This window comes from Hemibagrus wyckioides, linkage group LG07, assembly GCF_019097595.1.
Source record: "Hemibagrus wyckioides isolate EC202008001 linkage group LG07, SWU_Hwy_1.0, whole genome shotgun sequence".
NCBI lineage: Eukaryota > Metazoa > Chordata > Actinopteri > Siluriformes > Bagridae > Hemibagrus > Hemibagrus wyckioides.
Window position 1 is genome coordinate 3,631,222 of NC_080716.1, and position 20,957 is coordinate 3,652,178.

At 39.3% G+C, this 20,957-nt stretch overlaps 1 protein-coding gene across 2 annotated transcripts in view; it reads right to left on the reverse strand.

Moving 5' to 3' along the window:
• LOC131355970 (uncharacterized) overlaps nucleotides 1–20,957 on the reverse strand; it is a 131,005-nt gene that overhangs the window by 65,093 nt on the left and 44,955 nt on the right. For both annotated transcript variants that reach the window (XM_058394645.1, XM_058394646.1), the window contains exons 2-3: nucleotides 16,698–18,480; nucleotides 1,063–1,357 (exon numbers count right to left, since the gene is read on the reverse strand). In XM_058394645.1, the coding sequence (XP_058250628.1) occupies nucleotides 1,063–1,357; nucleotides 16,698–18,221 (1,819 nt within the window). In that variant the 5' untranslated portion in view covers nucleotides 18,222–18,480. The remainder of the gene's footprint in view (nucleotides 1–1,062; nucleotides 1,358–16,697; nucleotides 18,481–20,957) is intronic.

Genomic DNA, 20,957 nt, shown 5'->3' on the forward strand with positions numbered 1-20,957 from the left:
GAAGCAGATCCTACTAGCAAAAAACATATAGATCCTACTAGCAGATACATATAGGCACAAGTCATTCATTGTCTCTCTTTTCCCTTCCTTCTCCCAGTCTGTCTCAAGTCATTTCTCTTCCTCGCCATCCCTAATTCCCTTTTGCCCCCTTCCCAAATCGCTCGCTTTGTTGGTTTCCGCCTCTCCATCAATCCCCTGACCCTCGCTGATTCCCACCATATTCTGCTTTCATTCTCCATCCCTGACAGTTATAGACCCCCCCCACACACACACACACCAAATAAATCAAACACTGTCATCCTTCATGTGAAGGATGGAAATTGTTGGGGGAAAAAGGAGAGGAAAAAACTTCGGCACTGTTTTCTATGGGGCATTAGCTGACAAGCTATGAGGAAAGAGGGGATTTGTGGGCACAGCTGTTACTGCTTTCTGACAACTCCTGTCCTGACAGTGTCACCGGGAATGAGAGATGGGCGGGGCTGCTCTGATTACTGATCTATCACAGGTACTTAAGAAGCAGCAGAACATAAATGGAAGACTCCAGAGCAAGAGAGAGAGAGAGAGAGAGAGAGAGAGGAGAGAGAGCAACTGTTTTGATTCACACTGCTACAGGATAATCAGACAAGCAGATCAAAAACTGATGTGTCACTGCAAGGTTGACGCAACATTTACACAAACACAGAAATCTGTGCACATTCATCTTAAGAAAAGCCGACGCACGAGTCACAATTTGGAAATATAACGCATTCAGACAGAGTAAAATATCAAAATTGAATAGAACTAAGAAGAAAAAAATATTCGAGAATTCAATACACATTGCTAATGCTGTCAGATTTGAATTTTTTTTTCAAATGAAGTCATTTATTGCTACTAAAGTGGTGCAAGCATGTCTTAATGATGCATGTAACTTGAAAGATAAAATATTTTCATTTCAGACCAACTTTCAGACCTGTGTTAATGAGAAATTATCGTTCTATGACAGCTTTGTCAACACTCAGTGGCAGTATAAATAAATTACAAAATCCTTTCACAGATCTCTGACATCTGACCCTGTGTAGTTACCTATGTTGGCCATCTCAGAGACGGTGGCGCTATACGGTCCATCCTCGAACACAGGCGGGTTGTCGTTGATGTCCTGCACCCTGATGATGAACTGGGAAGAGGGCTCCAGGGCGCGCTCTGTCTGGCTGTCTGTTGCCGTGGCGATAAGCCGGTACTCGTCCTTCTCCTCCCTGTCCAAGGGCTTCGTCACGTGGATGTTGCCCGTCTTTTCATCAATCACAAACACAGACCCCGCCCCTTCGCCTCGGAGCACGTACTTGGTGCGTCCATCACCTCTGTCCATGTCAGTGTGAAGCTGAGAGAAAGAAAAAGAAAGAGGAGAAGCGAGATGGAGAAGAAAAATCTGAATGAAACAATGAGACAAGACAGTAAAACATTGGAAATTATACTGTATACAGGCAACAAATGCTGAAAGCAAAGAAAAGGGAGTTTAGTCACTAATCTTATCTACATTTGATCTGAGAATCAGATGAAGGCTTAACGCTGATTGATTCTTAGTAACAAACGTTCATTGAATACTAGCAAATATGAACTGCATGTATGGTATATGCAATATTCCCAGCCTCATGTCCAACCTTTCTGGGATTCTCTGGTGCTCTGACCAGTACTAATCTGTTACTGAACACGAACGAACAAATGGAAGACTTGTTTCCAACATCACCCTAAGAAACTGTACCAGCAAGAATGAAGGCAAATTTTCAAAAAAGTGGTAGGGATTAGTACTGGATATGAACAAGGACATGTTTTTTGTTTACATTTGTTTGAAGCATGTTTTTGTGTTGCTAAGAATACCTATAAAAACAACTCTCAGTTGAAATACAAACACGAAGTAGACGTATGAACCAGCATTCCGATCAGAACAGAAAGTATCAGCATTATGGCATTACACCACTTTACATGCATGTAATGCTAGTGTACAGCTAGGAATTGTTTATGTTTATGTATAGCGTTCCTGACAATCAGGCTACAGGGGCTCATGCGCAATGCTCAGAGGGGATCAACCCGCCCAGAGCATCAGCATTCATTCTCATTACCACTCAGACGTGGCCAGAATATGTCTGCCGGAATAGGCACCCATAATAACACGACTCCCCACAGAAATGTGACATCGCGAGCTTGGAAGAAAAATGGGAAAGGGGACGGCAGCGTTTCGGAGGCATCCATGTGTGGAAACAGCTAAGCACATTTCCCTCAATGGAACAAGAGGGATTTTTTTTTTAATCAAAATATTCACTGCTTTTCCAGATTGCAGAGTTCTAAAAAAATGTACATATATATATATATATATATATATATATATATATATATAAGATAGATAGATAGATAGATAGATAGATAGATAGATAGATAGATAGATAGATAGATAGATAGATATAGATAATAATACATAATACGTAATAATAGTAATACACACACACAAACATGCATAGATAGATATTCTTAATATATATTTTTATTTTTATTCAAAATATTCAGAGCTTTTCCATAATGCAGATTTCTAAATAAATAAATTTTTATAAAATAAAAATACTAAAATGTTTCAATTTTTTTTTCATTTTATAATAATTCTACAAATATTTCAGAACTATTTTATTTGATTCTATTTTTAAGATTCAAAACAGGAATTTCATGTAATAATTAGAAGAAGAAGAAGAAGAAGAAGAAGAAAAGATTTCTAAAAAAGGATTTTACAGAAACTTTTAGAAAGGTATGTATATATATACATATATATATAATATAATAATAAGAAGAAGAAGAACAAAAATTATAATGTGTGTTTATATATGTGCAATATTAATAATAATAATAATAATAATAATAATAATAATAATAATAATAATAATAATAATGCCACACTTTCTCAGCAACAGGAAGTGAAAGCTTTATTAAGACGATTACCAGGCTACTTAGTGGGTGGAGCATTGTTGCTACGGAAACTTGTGTGTGTTTGTCACCATTTGAGATTTACTTTGAACATCCCCACACCAGGCATTAGCTCTGGACTCATACTCAGAGTCGGTCAAAGCTGCCAACACATAACAGTTCCAGACCTGGGGTTCTTAACGAAAGACATTAATGACCGGCCTTAATGATGGGACTTAACGAGGCCCTTAATGAAGCCGCTGCAATCATTAAAGCTGGCATCGGCAGGATGATGAACGAAGAGGAAAAACTGTTCAGTAGGGAGAGGAAGAGTGTAAAAGGAGCTGGAAACACTGAGTTTGCCTTTCTCTCTCTCTCTTTCTTACTCACACATTTACAAAAAGGCCACAGACCAAACTGTGTCATAGACATAAAGCCCAAGCAGATGTTTAAGCTCATTACAATAACAATAATCATCTATACAATTACATCTGTTACATCTAATGTCATCTAAATGAGCTGATGCTCAAATATCATATTTTTTAATGGGCTACAGTGTCAAGAAAATGATGCCATTAGAATTATACCATGTGGGAAAAAAAACAAAAGCATGTACCAAAGGAGCCTTCGGTTTGTTCAGCTTGATTTCACAGACCATAAAATCTATCCAAATTAGACCTCCGTAGTGGCAAGGACAGTTGCTAGGGAGATTGTAGTGCATTTGTAAGGTCTTGTTCATTATAAGGTAATATACTTATACTCGATTTCCTATATTTCAAAAACCATAGATCATGAACTTTACTGTCAAACACAAAATCACTTAAATAACATATACATGTATACTCAATTTCCCATTTGTGCTGCACAATAAATCACTAAAAGCAGAAAATCAAGAGCTAAAAATTGCATTTTGCGTTGCATTAGCTTAATGAATGTGGTCGCTTCTGCGGATATATTTTTCATCCGCTGACTATCACAGATGGAGAGAATGACACTTGTGCCCTTGTGTGAAATGGGCTTTGACTGTGCTAAACAGCGGTTCAATGACCAGGATACACACACACACACATTTGTGATTCCAAAATTGCTATGCCATTTAGCCCTTGTAACTTACAAGATTTTTCGATTGATTTTTCTCTTTCACTCAGCAGCAAGGTTAATTTTTGTTGTTATTATTGTTTAATTGACCCATGTTAATTAATAATATTTATTCTTATTTAATAACAGGTTGTACTTTCAGGTTAACATTGTCAGTTCTTATCAAAACATCACTAAAAACAAAAATAAATGCATTTTCTTCTTCTCATGATCACTAGGAAATTGTGGACATGTGACTTCTGGAATGTTCCAAATGTTTCATGGGGTGGAAGTGTTGAGGCATGAGTTAAGTATTCACGCATTAATTGAAAAAAAAAAAAGATTTAAAAGAAGGTATTTGTATATTTAAAGTGTATTGAGCCAGGACATGAAAAATACAAAAAAAGTGCTGTAGATTTTATGGAAGTTATTGATCTGAAATATGCAGATGATGCTTGATGCTTGAAAAATGGCACCCCAATATCACAGCAACACTCCACACAGGAAACCTATCAAAGGATTTATATGTGATGGAAGAAAATCCTCTGCTCTTTCACACTTTGGAAAAAAATGTGTGATACATCCTTGACCTCAAATCAACTGAGACACTCATGCAGTTATGACCTCTGGTCTCCTAGACAGCCTGGCTCACCAGGGTACATCGAATAACTTAACATCAGGTCCAGACCATTTGGAAGAAGGCAAGGAGCCCTCAGAGCTGTACGTGTCGATTTACTGCTTTGTCTGAATTACACTTCTGGCATAACTTTCATATTGTCTAAAAACACATAAGATCATTTTCAATGGTATGAAAGATCCTTCAAGCTTAATATAGCAGACGGCAGTTCTATCTCTTAGTGCCAGGTTTCATGTAAGAGACTTTGATGGCCATGTTGGACAAATGAGGTTCTTTCAAATGAGAGTCTCATTGCCAAAATGAAGTGACATACAGTAGCTTGGCTCCCTCCCCATTCCCTGCCAGATGCCTGACCCTTAAACACCTCCTTCTCTTCCCCAAATAATCTCCCATCTGTCCATCCATCAACCGGCAATACCACACCTGAGACTGCGTCTCTGTCACAGTACTCTGGAGGGTCCTATTCTCCCCTGGTGACACGTAATTAACATGTGCCTGGCCAGCCCAACTGCATTATTAAAAGCTGTTTATTCCAGCTGAGGCGGGCAACAGACGTGCTGCTCCCTACTGATGATTCTGCAGTGCAATGGATGACTATAAACCAGACTCATGCTGGGCTGTGGGAAATTTAGCCTTGGGTTTCACACAACATGTGCAACCACTACTGTGGATTCAACTTGAACATGTTTTTAATTCATGATTTACATTTTGCTGATTCTATTGAGACAAATATATAAATATATTAAGGGTCTTTTTCAAAAGCGGCCTGGAATTTGAACTTCCAATCAGTAGCTCACTGCATTAATCATTGAGCCACTTTAATAGAATCACAGGAGTGCCATGATGAGCTGTACTACCTCACAGTTCCTAAGCCTTTGTTTTAAGCAGTGGCAGTGGCAGGTCAGTAGTTAAAACATTGAGTTCTGATTAAAAGGTTGTAAGTTCAGATCCCAGCACTGCCAAGGTGCTGGGTGCTTGAGCAAGGTCATAAATGTAAGTATCTCTGGAGAAGGATGTCTGCCAAATGTCATAAATGTAAGTACATTACCCACTGATTGTAATCTTTAGACATGCAAACTTTCTGAAATGTATTCATCTTCAATAATTGCGTTATCCTAAGGCAATAGGGACAGAGCCAACACTGAGTTCAGGGTGGGAATACATCCTGGATGGGACTGACAAACACTTTCACACCTTTACAGATACAGACAATCCACCTTCCAGCATAAGTGCAGACACTAATCCAAGCACAGGATAAACCTGTGGAACTGTGAGGTGTCAACTCTACCGAGTTTTGCATCTGGGGCCATATGGTGTTATGGACTACGTTAGCTTATTTGACAGATGCCCTCTCTAACCAGCTTTGAGCATCACATTTTGCTGATGCACAAGCAACAGAAGCTATTCCTACCACCCTGATACCACTATACTCAATTTCAAAGTAAATTTTTCAGGAAATCAGCCAGCCTTGTGGAACACAAGGCATCTGGTATGGAGACTATGGGAAAAGCAATGATATTAGAACTGTTTGGGTCTGATCAGTCACTGTGTTAAGTGATGTGCAATGGGAGAAGACAACACCTGTTTCTCCACCATTTAACTGACTTCCACAGACTAACTCCTGGTCCCTTATTCCCATATGAATCAGAGAGTGATAGAAGCCTGAAGTTATTCTTGGATCAGTTCACTTTGATGAAGTATTGCTAAGTACTCCAGAGTAGTGGTAACTTGGTGACTAAGATGTTGGACTACTGATTAGAAAGTAGTGAGTTCAAATCCCAGTGCAACCAAGTTGCCATTACTGTGCCCATGAGCAAGGTCCATAACCCTGTATGAATTAGATAAATGTAAAGGTGTCTGTAAAAAGCTAAGTGATCATTTTTAATTTGCGTACTTTGATTTGACTGACCTCAGTTTCTGAATTCTTCTAAAGAAAAGCTGCTTGCTTTTTTTGCACTATTACTGTAATACATGGCGATTCAGCAGTTAAGACAGTACTCCAGGGTATGGACCTTAAAAGCTCTTTCTCTGTAGGGTGAAGGAACAGAGAATGTCTCTGATCTGACCTATTTCCTTCTGACTCGGCTTAGTCCTTGCACCAATCTCTCTCACGCCAGGCCCGTGTGTATTATTCATGGACGTTATTGCTCGACATTATTACTTCAAGCGCTCTCCTACTTACTGCTATCATACTCGGCTCGCTACTATGAATTATTTATGACCAAAAGACAATTCGGACCCAAGGATATGCAAATGTCTATTCAAACGGCTATCATAATCAGCTGATGTATGACAGGACACTGGGTGATTGTATGAGTCGCAGGTTTGATATATGTGTTACATAATGTCGTTAGTAGTTAGCAAAGGGCTAATTCTGCCGTTCTCTTTTATATGCTTAAATCCAGACCTCCTACATACAGGGCACAACTCAAACACACACCAACACAAACTAGTTTAACCAAAGAATGAAAAAGTAAATAAAACACATAAATATGCACATTGCAAAGTTGTATAATTTTTTTTTTTTTAAAGTGGCCATCCAATTATTATTATTATTATTATTATTATTATTTTCTAAATGAAACAATTACTTTTACAAGTCATTAGACACTGTCTGAGCTGTTCATTCATTTTTAACTAAGCTACACATACACACACACACACTGGTATGTTGGTGATGTGTTTTCTTCCCTCTTTGTACCATTCTCTGACAGGAAGTGGACAATCTGTCTCAGATCTGATAGCACTGAGTTAATACTTATCCAAAGGAACAGGATTTCTCATCCTAAAGTCTTTCTGTGAAATTTCAATTAGCCATCACTGACCTTTACTTAATGTCTAAAGACGGCCATGTCACAGATGTTCTAATGCCATCATACAGAATTTTCTTCCCTGATACGGTAATATGTTTCATTTCACAAGGCAGAATAGTCTACTTCCTTTCCAACCACAGGGGCAGCTGTAAATTCAAATTCAAATTAAAATTAAAATTTTATTTGTCACATACAAAATCATACACAGTATGACGTAGTGAAATGCTTTTCACGACTGTCCTGGTTCCAAGAGAGAGGTAAATAAGGTTAAAGAAAAATAAAAATATAAAAATGAACAAGTAGTGGAAATATGAAATATGTAAAAAATCTGATAATATTAAAAAATATAGAAATATTTTTGAAAAAATATTTTAAAAATATGATAAATTAAACCAATGAGATAATGGGATATTAGACATGGATATAAAAATATAAATATGTATATACAGTATATTGTCAGTGGCGGGCTGTACATTTCACACCCAGGCCTTCACTGGCCTTCATCAAATTGATTCTTCTCCTCTGTCAGCCATTGTGAGTTAAAATATATATATATTTTATTTAGTTTGTGCGGTTCGCTGCCTCTGACTACTCCAATTATCTAATCAAAGGACAGGAAATTGCTGACGTAACCGTATGCCTTCTAGACGGCCCCAGTGACGCCAACTCGAAATCTGATTGGTTAATGTAACAATTTCATTGCCACTTATTTTAAGCTACGGGCGCCTGCACTATTGATTCTGAAGGCCTTAAGGCAGATTTCTTTCACCCTGGCAACACATGATGTCATCCACTGGCTGAAATATGATTGGAAAAATACTCTTATCATAAATATACACTACTGGAAGCAGCGCAACCGAGAGAAAAGCGATGAAATGTATAGAAAAGACTATTGGAATAATTTAATAGACTTTAATGGAAAAATATATTAAATATTTTAAAATGCAAGTCAGTGATTCAGATCACTGCTGTTTAGGCCACAGTGACGGCCCACCACTGATTACATATATATATATATATATATATACCATATATATGTATATATATGTACATAATATATATATATTGTATATATATATATATATATATACAATACAATAAAACATACAATAAAATACATAAATATGAATATCCAATCAACAGTAAATGTAAACGGTAAAGTGTCGGTGCAAAACAAAGTATGACCTGTGCAGAGTAGTGCAGTTATGTGTGTGCAACAATCTGCTGAGGTAGTATGTGATGTGTGAGGAAGTCCAGAGAAAAAGTCCAGAAAGTCCAGGTTCTAGGTGTTCTGGTTGAGGGCCTGAAGGGCCTGCGGGAAGAAGCTCCTCCTCATTCTCTCTGTATTTGTCTTCAAGGATTGGAAACGTTTCCCTGACCGCAACAGAGAGAAGAGTCCATTGTTGGGATGACTTGAGGATCTTCCTGGCCTTGGTCCAGCACCGCTTGTACCACCTGATCGTGACATCGTGCACTTGAGAAACCATGCTGAAACTTCTCAGCAACATCAAGTGTATGATGCAAAATTTGACATGAACTGTGCAAAAAAAGACATTCAATAGCTTTATCCTTCTCTCCTGTGTTCATATCAGACTATGCGAATAGAGCTCAGGAACTTGTACCCTACAGATGAAGCTACTGTCCTCCTCTTGTTTCTTTCTACTTAGTAGACTCTTTTTGTCAGGCTTTTCTAAACTGCACAGTTTTATAGCATCTCAAGTTTTCCCTTGTGAGCATTACTGCCCTCCATTTGGCTAGTCACTTCCCATTGTTCTATACAAACATTAATCTCTACATGCCCCAGGGAGCTGAAATGTTTTTCTTTGCGGTGTTGGTGGTACATTTAACCAGCACTGTGTCAGTTTCCTCCTTTAAATATATTTCACATTTGGGAATATCTAGCTGGCCAGTGGAGCATGTGGCTTGTATGCCTAGCATCATACAGTAATAATTTAAAATAAAATTATTTAAAATAATTTAAAATGCAATATTCTTTCCTTAACTGGCTAATCAATTTGGATTCCTGCTAATCTGCTTGCCAGATGTTTGATTTAGGTAGTTAGGTTGGAATGCCTCCATAGTATCCAGAGCTAGGAGCAACTAACAACCATGCTACAGGGCTTGGAAGTTGAAGTTGGCTACTGTCTGTGTCTTACTGCCTAGGAAAGCCAAGGAATTTTCCCCTTCTCTGTGTTGGTGTGGTGACCACCAACAAGCACATCAAGACCTGTAGACAGTATTCTGGACCAGTCCTAGAGACCCCCTTCCCCTGCACAGATTGACTCTTTCCTTATTATGGGCACAATAAGACAAGCTCATTAACAGCATAATAATTAGCTGATCAGTTGGCTCAGGGGGAAATCTTCAAACTGTGCAGGGCAGAGGGTGCACAGGACTGGAGTTAATAACCCCTGCACCAGACACATCAACAACTTGGCAGCCATCAAGCCTCAGCTGAAGTCAATGATCCAGTGTAACACAGAGGTTTGCGATTCTCAGCAGAGTCCTTTTTCAGTCTCAGAGGAGTGTAAGGATATAAGGATATCTACATCTGCATTTGGGAGTGCTGAATATCTGGGGAATATCTGGTCTAGTTTTGACCCTGCCAGCTCATGTGCCCATGAAAATGAAATGCAGAAAATGAATGTGACAGGAAGGCTTTCTGTGCTACAGTATAAGGACTTTCTTGTCATCTTTAATGCTCACCTGCATTACGGCACATGCTACGGCTTATATGATGAATCTGCGAGAGGTTTGGGAGGGTCCAGGACCACACTTCAGTGCTGGAGCCCCTTAGAGATCCTTCAGCTAGGAGAGTGGAGAACTTGTATTATCTGGTGAAAAGTTTGACTTGGTCTGCTTTGGTGGCCATGAGACTCTGGCTTGACCTTGTACCTGAATCCAGGACTCCTGCCTAAGATCTGATCTTTTTGATCTTCGAGCCTTCAGTGAGCATTAGTCTGTACCAGGTACACTAAATTATGACCAGACCATCACCCATATGTACCTGCTGAATATCCCATTACAAATCCATGGGCATTAATATGGAATTAGCCCCATGTTTACTGCTATAACTGTCTCCATTGTTTGAAAAAGACATTCCATTAAATTTTGGAGCATGACTGTGTGGATTTGTACCTATTCAGCCACAAGAGCATTGAGGTACTGTTGTCAGGTCTGAAGGTCTGGTACTCAGTCAATGTGCCAACTGATCCTAATGGTGTTGAGTGAGGCTGAGGTCAGCATGCTCTGCAGGCCATTCAAGTCACAACCATATTTGGCTGTGCCTTCATGGACCTTACTGTCATGGGGGTTGTGGAGACTGATAGGGGGAGCTCTCTAGTGACATTTGTTTTTGGGTCATTTTAGCATGGATTAGCTTGAAGACAACGCCGAGTTCACACTGCATGATTTTCAAAGTCGTGGGATCACAGTTGCTTTCACACTGCATGACTATCTGGGGGAGCATTCACTTGCTGCTCTGTTCACATTGCACAATGGATCGGTGACAGGGGGTTACACACTGCATGACTTCACAATAGGAAGAATCGCTGACAACTCTGTCTGGTCAGAGTTCTAGCGCAAGACTGGAAATGGAACTCCGCAAGAAGTTCACGATCCAAATGGTCTGTGCGAGGAACAAGAATTGTACGTTCTGCATAATTGAACAAATGAATAATTTTGCAACGTGCTGCTGCTGATGCGGCTGGTCAAGCAAATGTTTCTGCATTATTTGTGTTTCAAGTCGCCAACAGGTCCATATATTTAGCATGCCAAATATTTCACGGGCATCGGGGCGCATCAGTGACTCTCTTAGATCGCGTCTTTGGTAATTCACACTGCGCGACTGTCACTCGCGTGCACGAGCTCCGATTTGCCTCTGATATCGGGCATTGGTCGGCAATTTCGCAAAACCAGTCGGCGAGTAAAATTCAGGGCTAAAATTGTGCAGTGTGAACTCGGCATTACTGACGTTTGGAAAAACCCGCAACTGCATCAAATGCGGGAGGTAGGCACGGGTGGAAGTGGTGATTTTTTAAAACTAAAATACATACAATTTTAAGTTATATATATATAAAATTATAAGTTTATTGTTTCTTTGCGGCCATATGCAGATAAGATGTACATATGATACTGATGGTCAAGCGTCCACATACTTTAGCCATATAATGTAAATAAAATGTAAAAATCTACATATAGTTGACCCTTTCTAGGATAATATCTCTAGCCATATAGCTAGTCTCTGGTCTGAAGTACTGCCTAAAGCTAAGTAATCATCTTTTTTATGTATCATTTGGTCTGCTAAAATACTTCACATCCAGACTGAATCTGCCAGTTGATGACCCCTGCTCTAGGCAACTATTTATATGTATGAAAGCAACATTTAGTTAGTATTGCATCATACATCCTTATATGACCTTGCTGGAAAATCTCAGCATAAATGCCATGTGTTATACACCACATCTGGCAATGATACATAACTAGCATTGTAACATATTATGGTCTCATGATACCGCATTGAATGGCTTTGAATGAGATCACAGTTGTTATGGATGGCATGTAATGATGGAAAAAATACACACACAAAGCATACATGGAGAGGGAGCACTGTGAGAGTTATGATTGTTCCCTTTGAATTTCCGCAATAATAGGCCCCCCACTCCCTGTTTTCTTTCTACTTCTACATGCAGAACAGAAATGCCTTTGAATTTTGTCTCCACATGGGGTTGTAATAAAATGGTATTTAACACAATTGCATTATTTCACTGCCCTTCACTGTCTCACGCATACAGCCCTGCTCTCTATCTCTTTCAAGCTATATATCCTTATTATAATGTTCACACTCACATTGTGCACATACAATCAGTTTCATAATGTTTCAGGCCTGCAGAAACTGTGTTTTTCATTTATCTCACAACATTTTTCATTGCTCCATTTCTCTTTGTCATTCATATTTTCCATTGCCTTACATGGTAACTGCAATTTCCTGCAATTTGCCTGAGATTTTGTCTTCTACCTCATACAGATAATCTGCTAAATGAACATGCATTATTATTATTATTATTATTATTATTATTATTATTATTAATACATATTATGCCATCTTGCCTCCCAGTGTCCCTCTCTCTGTCCTTGTCAGCATCTCTTCATCCCTAATTGCTCCTTTGCTCCTGCTGAGTTCAAGCCTTGAGGCTAAATATTTTTCACAGTGAGAAAAAGTGAAGAAAAACACAAACTAGTTTGCTGAGAGTCATCCTTGAATTATCTCTCATGATCTCTTTCACAGCAGGTGTCTATTGTAGCTGTGGCCTCAACACAGTCTGTCTTGCTATCTTCTTTCCAACTCATTCTAATAGCATGTGATTTTCAGTGTGTGCAGCAAACTACAACCGCATGTTGAACACGGGTTTAATAACAAAAGGGTACCAGCCATATGTTTCACACTGACTGCACACATACAAAATCAGTTAAACAGCCAGTTGAGACAACACCTAAGCATGCAACATGTTTATTTGATTGAATGGACATGAGCAACACAAATTTGTATGTGTGTAGATGAGTAAACAGATGGGTGGATAAATAGGTGGATGGACGGATGAAGTGGATGGTTGGTTGGTTAAGCGGATGGATGCGTGGATGGATGGGCGGGTGGATGGATGGATGGATGGATGGATGGATAGGAAGCGGTGGGAATAGAAGTGGGAAGTGTTAGCTCAGTGGTTAAAGATGTTGGACCACTGGTTGGTAGGTTGGGAGTTCTGAGCCCTTGATCACATCCCTTAACTCTTTACTGGGTGGATGAATGGATGGGTGAAAACACAGATAGGTGAGTAGATGGTATATTGGAAAAATATAGATGGATGGGTAGAAGGACAGATGGGTAAATTGTGGAAGAGAATACATGGGCGGACAGGTGGATGGATGGCTGGGTGGATAGATGGATGGATGGATGGATGGGTGGGTGGGTTGTTTGGTTAGATGGATGGTTTGCTGGATGAATGGATGAATGAGTGAGTACATAGAGTAAAGGATGAATAGATGGATGTGTAGAAGGACAGATGGTTGGATGACTGGGTAAACTGAGTGGTGGAGAATAAATGGACAGACAGGCAGTGGGATGGATGGTTGGATGGATGAATGGATGGGTAGATGGAGTGAAGGAAGAATAGATGGATGGACATAAGGACAGATGGTTGGATGGCTGGGTAAACAGACTTGTGGAGAATAAATGGGTGGACAGTTGGGTTGTTGGTTGGATGGATGAATAAATAAATCGAAGAATGAATAGATAAATGGGTTGGTGGATAATGGATGGATTCATGTGTGAATGGACAGAAGGATAGGTATATGGATGGATGCATGGATGGATGGATGGATGGATGGATTGATCGAGTGAACAACAAGCCAACTGACTGTGACATTACACCTTATTTCCTTCATGAAAAGTCTCCAAATATGGTCATGTCACCTGACATGACACCTGTCAGATATAAGTCTTACACCTGATCTCTCTTTCTCTGTCACACACACTCTCAAAGATGCTCACACTCTCTTCAAACATCAAGATCTGACAGGACCTGCTGAATCATAGAAACCACAAACATTTACTCTTTTCAGATAATATTAGTGGGGTGAGAACAGAAACCATTAACATCACAGCAGAAGAAGCTTCAGTCATTAAATCAACAGAAATACTAAAAGCATTGCGAATATAGTGATAATTGGGACACCAGGATAAAGACCTTAGTCAGGCTCACTTAAACTCAAGATTAATCCCTTGATAGCATTCTAAAAGGCACATGTACATACAAAATAACCATCATGTCCATGCCTGAGCTATATCAAATTATTCACAGTTGTGGTAATTATGCAGCAGTTCTATAAATATCATTGCAGGGAAAAAATGGAACAGAATTCATATTAGAGGATTCACAGAGTGTACCGGTGCATTAATTAGGCTAAAAATACTACAGATTACCACTCGGAATCTGTAATGTGGAATGATTCACAGAATACTTTCAATAATCTCAGCCTTTAAAAAAAAAAAAAAAACACTAGCCAGAAAAAGAAATTGAAATTTTTTTCTAGGGGTGATCCACAGTTGGTGGATAGTGCTATGTGTGCTTTTCCAGAAAGTTCATTTAAAGCCCAGTGACTTAGAACACAGAACTTGCCAATAGCATAGAATGTCATTGGGTGTAATTTTCACTAATGAGATCCACAGGGAACCATGGGAGAAAATGCTTAGGTCATTTTTGACATACCTTTTATCTTAAGGTTTAAGCTGCGGTCACTGCTAGGAAAAAACCCACAAAATTTATAATGGCTGGAATAGTAAAAGAAGAAAAGGGGAATGTCATCGGTCAGGCGTATGGTACTTTTGAAATGTTTGGAAAAGGAATTTCTTGGGACAACTTTCATTGTTTATAAATGTGAATTTAAAGTACAAGTCTGAACTAGGGAAAAAAAGAAACTTAAAGACTTTAGCTCTAATTCTAGTCTCAGGAACCTTTCAAAGCTATGTTACATGGTTATTGCAATAGCCTGCTTGTGTAGCTTGACATATTCCATATTTTGACTGCACAAAGAGTTTCACAATCACAGTCTCAAGAAAACAACTATTCAAAAAAATCTGCTTTGCCCAACATAAATTTTTCAATTTTCCAGCCCCCTATGAATTCCTGTATTCTTAGGTTGTTCTGGCGTAAGGAGTTATGGAGTCACTGGGTAGTTTGTTAATGTAATGTAATGCATGTGACCAGGAGTCTGATCTTGAAAACAAAAACAGGAATCAATTCTACTTTTTTTTTTTTGCTTTTATAATTTAAACATATTAATTTAATGTAATAAACCGTCTTTCGTTGCAAAGGGCAATTCATGGTGCAATAAAGGGGAAAATCTGAATCCCTCCCTTCTCCCTTAGCCTCAAGAAGTAATCAGAAAGCACACACATTACATTAACATACTGTGTTATTTGTGCTAATAAGCAGCTACGTATGTTTTGAACAATTGCTGATAAAATTCCCAACACACCAACACAACAATTGAGGAGGCTTGAAATTGGTCAATTTTGCATCAAGAATGGGGTGGGGGTGGCTTTAAAGGATGCAAGAGTGGCTGGATTAGCCATAGAATCAAGTTTATTTCATGTGCTTTAGTGTATGACGCTGGCAACCAAGCATAGTCAATATTGTCAATATGCCTCTCTCCACATTGACCACTCAGCATGCCTCCACTCGCTCTCATTTCCATTGTCCACTAATTCCTAATGGGTATCTGGGTTTGCTTTTCTCGAAACAACCATCTTATTCTCATCTTGGACACTGTGTCCGATACCAATGAGCTCAGGTGAATATGAGATATTAGCACTGCAGGGATCCCATTAGGCAACTGGAGAAGCAACATGCACAAAAGGAAAGAGGGTGAGTCCACAGTTTGGTTTTCTAAACATGAAATGCAGCATGGCTGCCTCAGGCAAGCACACAATATCACACACGTTCATTTACTCAGCTCATAAACTCTCTTGCCTGTACATTTCACACATGGCCAAAAAGACAAAGCGAATAGAAAAGGAGACTTCTCAAGGCTAAGCAAATTCTCTAATCATCTAGCCAATTCAACCGATTCAGTATTTTTTTTTCTTCTCCTCAGAACATCCTCGGTTCCCTGCACTCCTCATGCTCCAGTCTGTCTCTGGAGAATCAGCCTCAGTACATTTAGGCATGAGTCATAGAAGATAGTATCTAGACAAATTATGGGTTTCTGCTCTGTGTTTTCATGCCCTACCCCTGTGCCCTTGATTGTCTGCCGGAGGTCTAATTTTAATAGTTCATCACTACTTACATGCTAGTTTTAAACAGCACTGAATCAGGGTCTAAATTAATGGACTGATTATAATATTATTTTCCAACCTGCTGGGGTTGGCCTCCATTGAGAATCAAATTGACAGAGATTGACAGAAAAAATGGCTGGATTAATCGGTCTAATGGCATTAACATTGCTGTGAAAGAGATTACTCAGAGACCTCTATGGGAAATCTTTTTTTCTCCTCAGTTACAAAGCAATGAAATTTAAATCTAAATTTATTATCCTTCATCTGCATCACAGAATGTGGTAACCTTTTAATTCTGTGCTGTCTAATTATTTAATTTTAAGTCATTATGTAGTAATTCAGTTATCCAGATGTGTAGGAAATCAATGACATTTGAGACTTGAGAAATGATTTTTTCTTTATTTTTACTTACCCTTCCAATGAGAACAGGTTCAGGTCCAGCGTATTCCTCGATAACAAAAAACTGGTTCCAGATCCAACTCCGCCTGCTTCGTGATCGAGACCCATCGCTTTCCTTCGGACTCCACCCCTCTTTACCTTCGTCATCCTCCATCTCCTGGAATACGAGGCCATGGCCTCCATGCAGAGGCCAGGTAACCGATGGCTCCCAAACCTCCTCCTTGTCCATGTCTTCACCTTCTGGATTTGGGCGCAGTTTCAAAATGTGACTGTCCTCAACAACATCTGAAGCTTTACTTATTGGTTCCTGAGTGACATTCAATTCCGTATCTGGAGCAAACAGGTTTTGACCTGATTGCTCTTTGTCATTAATAGTTCTCTCAGTTTGTGAGTCAAGGAAGTAAGTCTTTTCTGAGACTGCCTGAGATGGCGTATGTGATGTTCCTTCATGCACAATCACAGAGATATTGGTATGACTTGTAAAAGGAATGGCCTCTATGTCAGCCATGAGTTCACTCTGAGGTGTTGATTCCACATGGGTTAAGTAGTGTTTGCTCTTTGTAGTAGCTATAGACTCAGCTTCTGTCTTCTTCTCTCCATCTTTTGAGTTTAGATTTAGATCGCTAACTGGCCTCCTAAAAATATGAACTGGGCTGACATTAGGATTTGTAATGGTGCTTGACTGTGGCTCAACAGACAATCTTGATGTCTTGTTATGATTATCTGTTTCATATACATCTGGAGTTGCAGAACTGTCTTGTCTCTTAATTTTGGGTTCCTCCACTTGATCCATATCGATCAAATCTCGCTTCCTACTGTGATTAATCTTAGTCTGGAAGGTCAGGCCATTCTGGAGTTGGGAATTTACAATCCTCACAAGGTTGTCCTTAGAAATAAGCTTCAAAACACCAAAGTTTCCTGTCAGGTTTAATTTATGGGGCGAATCCAATATCACTCCCTTTAGACCTATGGCATTATTAAGAAGCCCAGGGCTTGGCCTCGCTCTAAATCTCGGCGGTGATTTGTATCTGGTTCTGTTGAAGTGCAAACTAGAGTCTATTTTGCGGCGAACTGGAATTCCCTTATCAACTCTTCCATGTTTCAGGGTTTCAGTATTTTTAGTGTTATTCTTAATCTTTCTGCTCTCAGGCAGATCCCTGGTACTGGTATCAACTGCTTTTAGTACCCTTGAGTCCATTTTATTTGAGTCTTCATTCTCCTGCTGAGGATATTTAGCATTAAAGTCATGCAGTTCTTCCTGGTTTAAGACCGATAGAGCTTCATTGGTCTCTTCAGCTTTGGAGTGACCTACAAACTTCTCGTCCACTTTGTCAGCACTGATCAGTTCCTTTAGCCTTACCAGTGGCAATCCGTTCTTCTCCAAACTTGGTTGGTCCCTCTGATTGGTCACCCCGTGCAACTGTGAATGAACTGGACTGACTCCTCTCCTTCTCACCACTTTTGTGACTGGCTCTGACCTCACAAGCCCTTCCCAGAGGCAGAGGGAAACCAGTAGCAGAAATCTTCGGTCAGGCATGTTGAGCGATTGTAAATTGTGCTTTATAAATTTAAGTGGCAGTTAATAAAAGGGTATGCTTGTTTTCTGGTTGTCTTCATTCTTCTTTCTGCACATCTCCCCTTGTACACACTGTCTTTACTCCTCCATTACCCGTCCTTCACCAGTACTGGAGGGCAGGTGTCAGTCACACAGCCCGATTTTTTTTCCCTTCCTCAGTATCTCGTTCTTCTGATAAAAAAAACCTCTTCACTCAGTTTCCCATGGAGGCTTGATCGCCCTGAGTGGAAAGATAAAGATAATTATGTTAAAACTTTAATCACGACACTATGTTAATTAAACGTGGATTGACACAGCGAGGGGAGTCGAACACACAGGCTGACAGGCCAATTCATTAACTTCGAAACAATCACAGCGTACTGAAATCATCAAACTGTGTCTTATCTTAATCAGCACTAGCATGCTGTTCCTATGGCATATATGTGACCCTGCCTATGCTTCATCCTGCTTACTAATTTCACAGTAATGTTACGGTGATTAGCTCTGGGGTGTGTGGTAAGCTTTAAAAGCATCATCATTTTATGCTGCCCATTTTTTAATTATTTTTTTTTTGTGGAAGCTTACAGTGTTAATCTAGCATATTTAATCAATTGTGTATTAATTAGGTATTCTCTGTGGAAAGGTGTGAGTGCTTTAAGCTGTTTTTCATGACTCTGTGAATCAGGTTTGAAGGTGTAAAGTGGCATGGATAAAATTCGACTGTATGTTGCGGCTGTAAAGTTTCATAATCGGTGAAGAACCTTATAGAAGATTTTATCTTAGCATATATACAGTACATTACAGCAAAATCCTTTTCTTCAGCTATCCTTGCTTAGGAAGATGGGGTCAGACATAATACACCACCCCTGGAAAAGAAAGGGTTGGCATTGGCATCGGTTTTGCATGAAGTAAAACCTAAAAAACTCCATAAAGGTGTGAGATGAACAATAAGGACAAAGTAATTCTGACACACTACTATGCCTAAAAAATTAAATAATATTAAGAATAACAAACGAGGAAATTTTGACTAAAATGTCTTTTATTTGTATGTCGCAATTGCTTTGGTCATTTTTCAGATTTTTCTTTGTTTTTATTGATGTAATAAAAATTCATGAAGCTATTTCAGATCTACAGTATATTCCAGATATAAAAGTCTAGTAATGTATACAAATTATGTGATTTGGTGTCAGCTGAGTCAAAAGGTTCCATTATCTAGCATGAGTAGGCGACCAATGTTTTTTCTCCCTGAATTTCTGTGTAAACGCTTATACATATGTTTTACAAATAAATCTAGCTTGTATTCAGCTTGATGAATAAAAACCAATCAAAATACAAAATAACACCTGATAGAAAATGGTGTTTGTTTTAAAGGAAGCATTCAGCAGGAACACTAGAGTGTAACAGACTTGGACAGAAAATTAGAAATCATGAATGCAGATGTTTATCTGGCTTTGTTTTGTAATAGTTTGCCCCACATTGTACTTTATAATTATGCCATCATCATCTTCTTTGTTTATCAAGCTGTTGATAGATTTAAGATTTAGACCTACCCTCTGATATCACCTCCAGCTGTCAGTGATTATAATATATTGGTTTTGCGACCATACAAACAGAGTAAACCATGGTTTAAAAAATAACACAATTTGCAGCTAGTCAAAGAAATTTTTTTCTCACGTTGAGAGTGCGAGTGTGGTATTTATGTCGGTGAGTCAGTCATTCGTAGAACCTGAGTAGTCACACAGTATTTATCTGTAATGCTACTGTTTGAAGAAATTGGCATTGTGTCATCATGGATTATTAGAGAGCAAAACAACCTCAAAACGTTACTAAGAATGTTGGGAAAATATGACATGCTAGGCTGAGTGTCTTGTGCTCTGGGGTATGTTTGTACCGTGTTCCACTGGGTGCCGTGTCTTCTGTTTTGCTGTATGACACTCGAGGACTTGCACTGAGACCCTGTCATGGCATCCACCGAGGCATGACTGAGATCTGAGCTTTCCCTCAAGATCTACCTCCTCCTCCTCCTCCTCCTCCTCCTCTTCACCCATTCTTCACTCCCCCTCCTTTTTTCTCGCTCCCTTGAACATTCACACACACTTTTCCACTTTCATTCTCAATCAAAATCTCTCTTCACATTTGTAAAAAGCCTTTCGCATTCCTTCTTCTTAAATCCACTCTTACCACCTCACCCACTCACCACCTGTCCCTATGTGTCTTGCCATCTTACATTCTGTTCCCCTCTCTCTATCTCTCTCTTCTCTCTCTGTACTGTTTAAATATGCAGTCCTATATCTCCTCTCCATCTCCTATCCATGGCTACCTCTGTGTCAATCACACGCCTGCCTTAACCTCCCTCGCCCTCTGTATTCCGTCTCGCTTCAATCAATCAGCATCTTCTCAGCCACTCGGGTGACATTGACGGCTTGCCTAGCACCGGCACCGAGGCCAAAGCTAAACTCAAGGCGGTGTATTTTTACATCGTGTCGAAAGATTTATGCATGGATTTTCAAAAGGCAAACAGAACCATGTTACCATGTTCTACAAAAAGCTCCATCAGGACCTGAAAATTCTTCTCATCTCTTTTTTTTTCAAGGGTTTTCTATTTGTACTTGGTTATTCAGATAACGTTATAACAAAATTCAAAATCCAACCAGGTAAAATATTCAGCAGGAGCAGTAACATCAATGCTTCGAGCATTTATTAGAACACAATCATGAT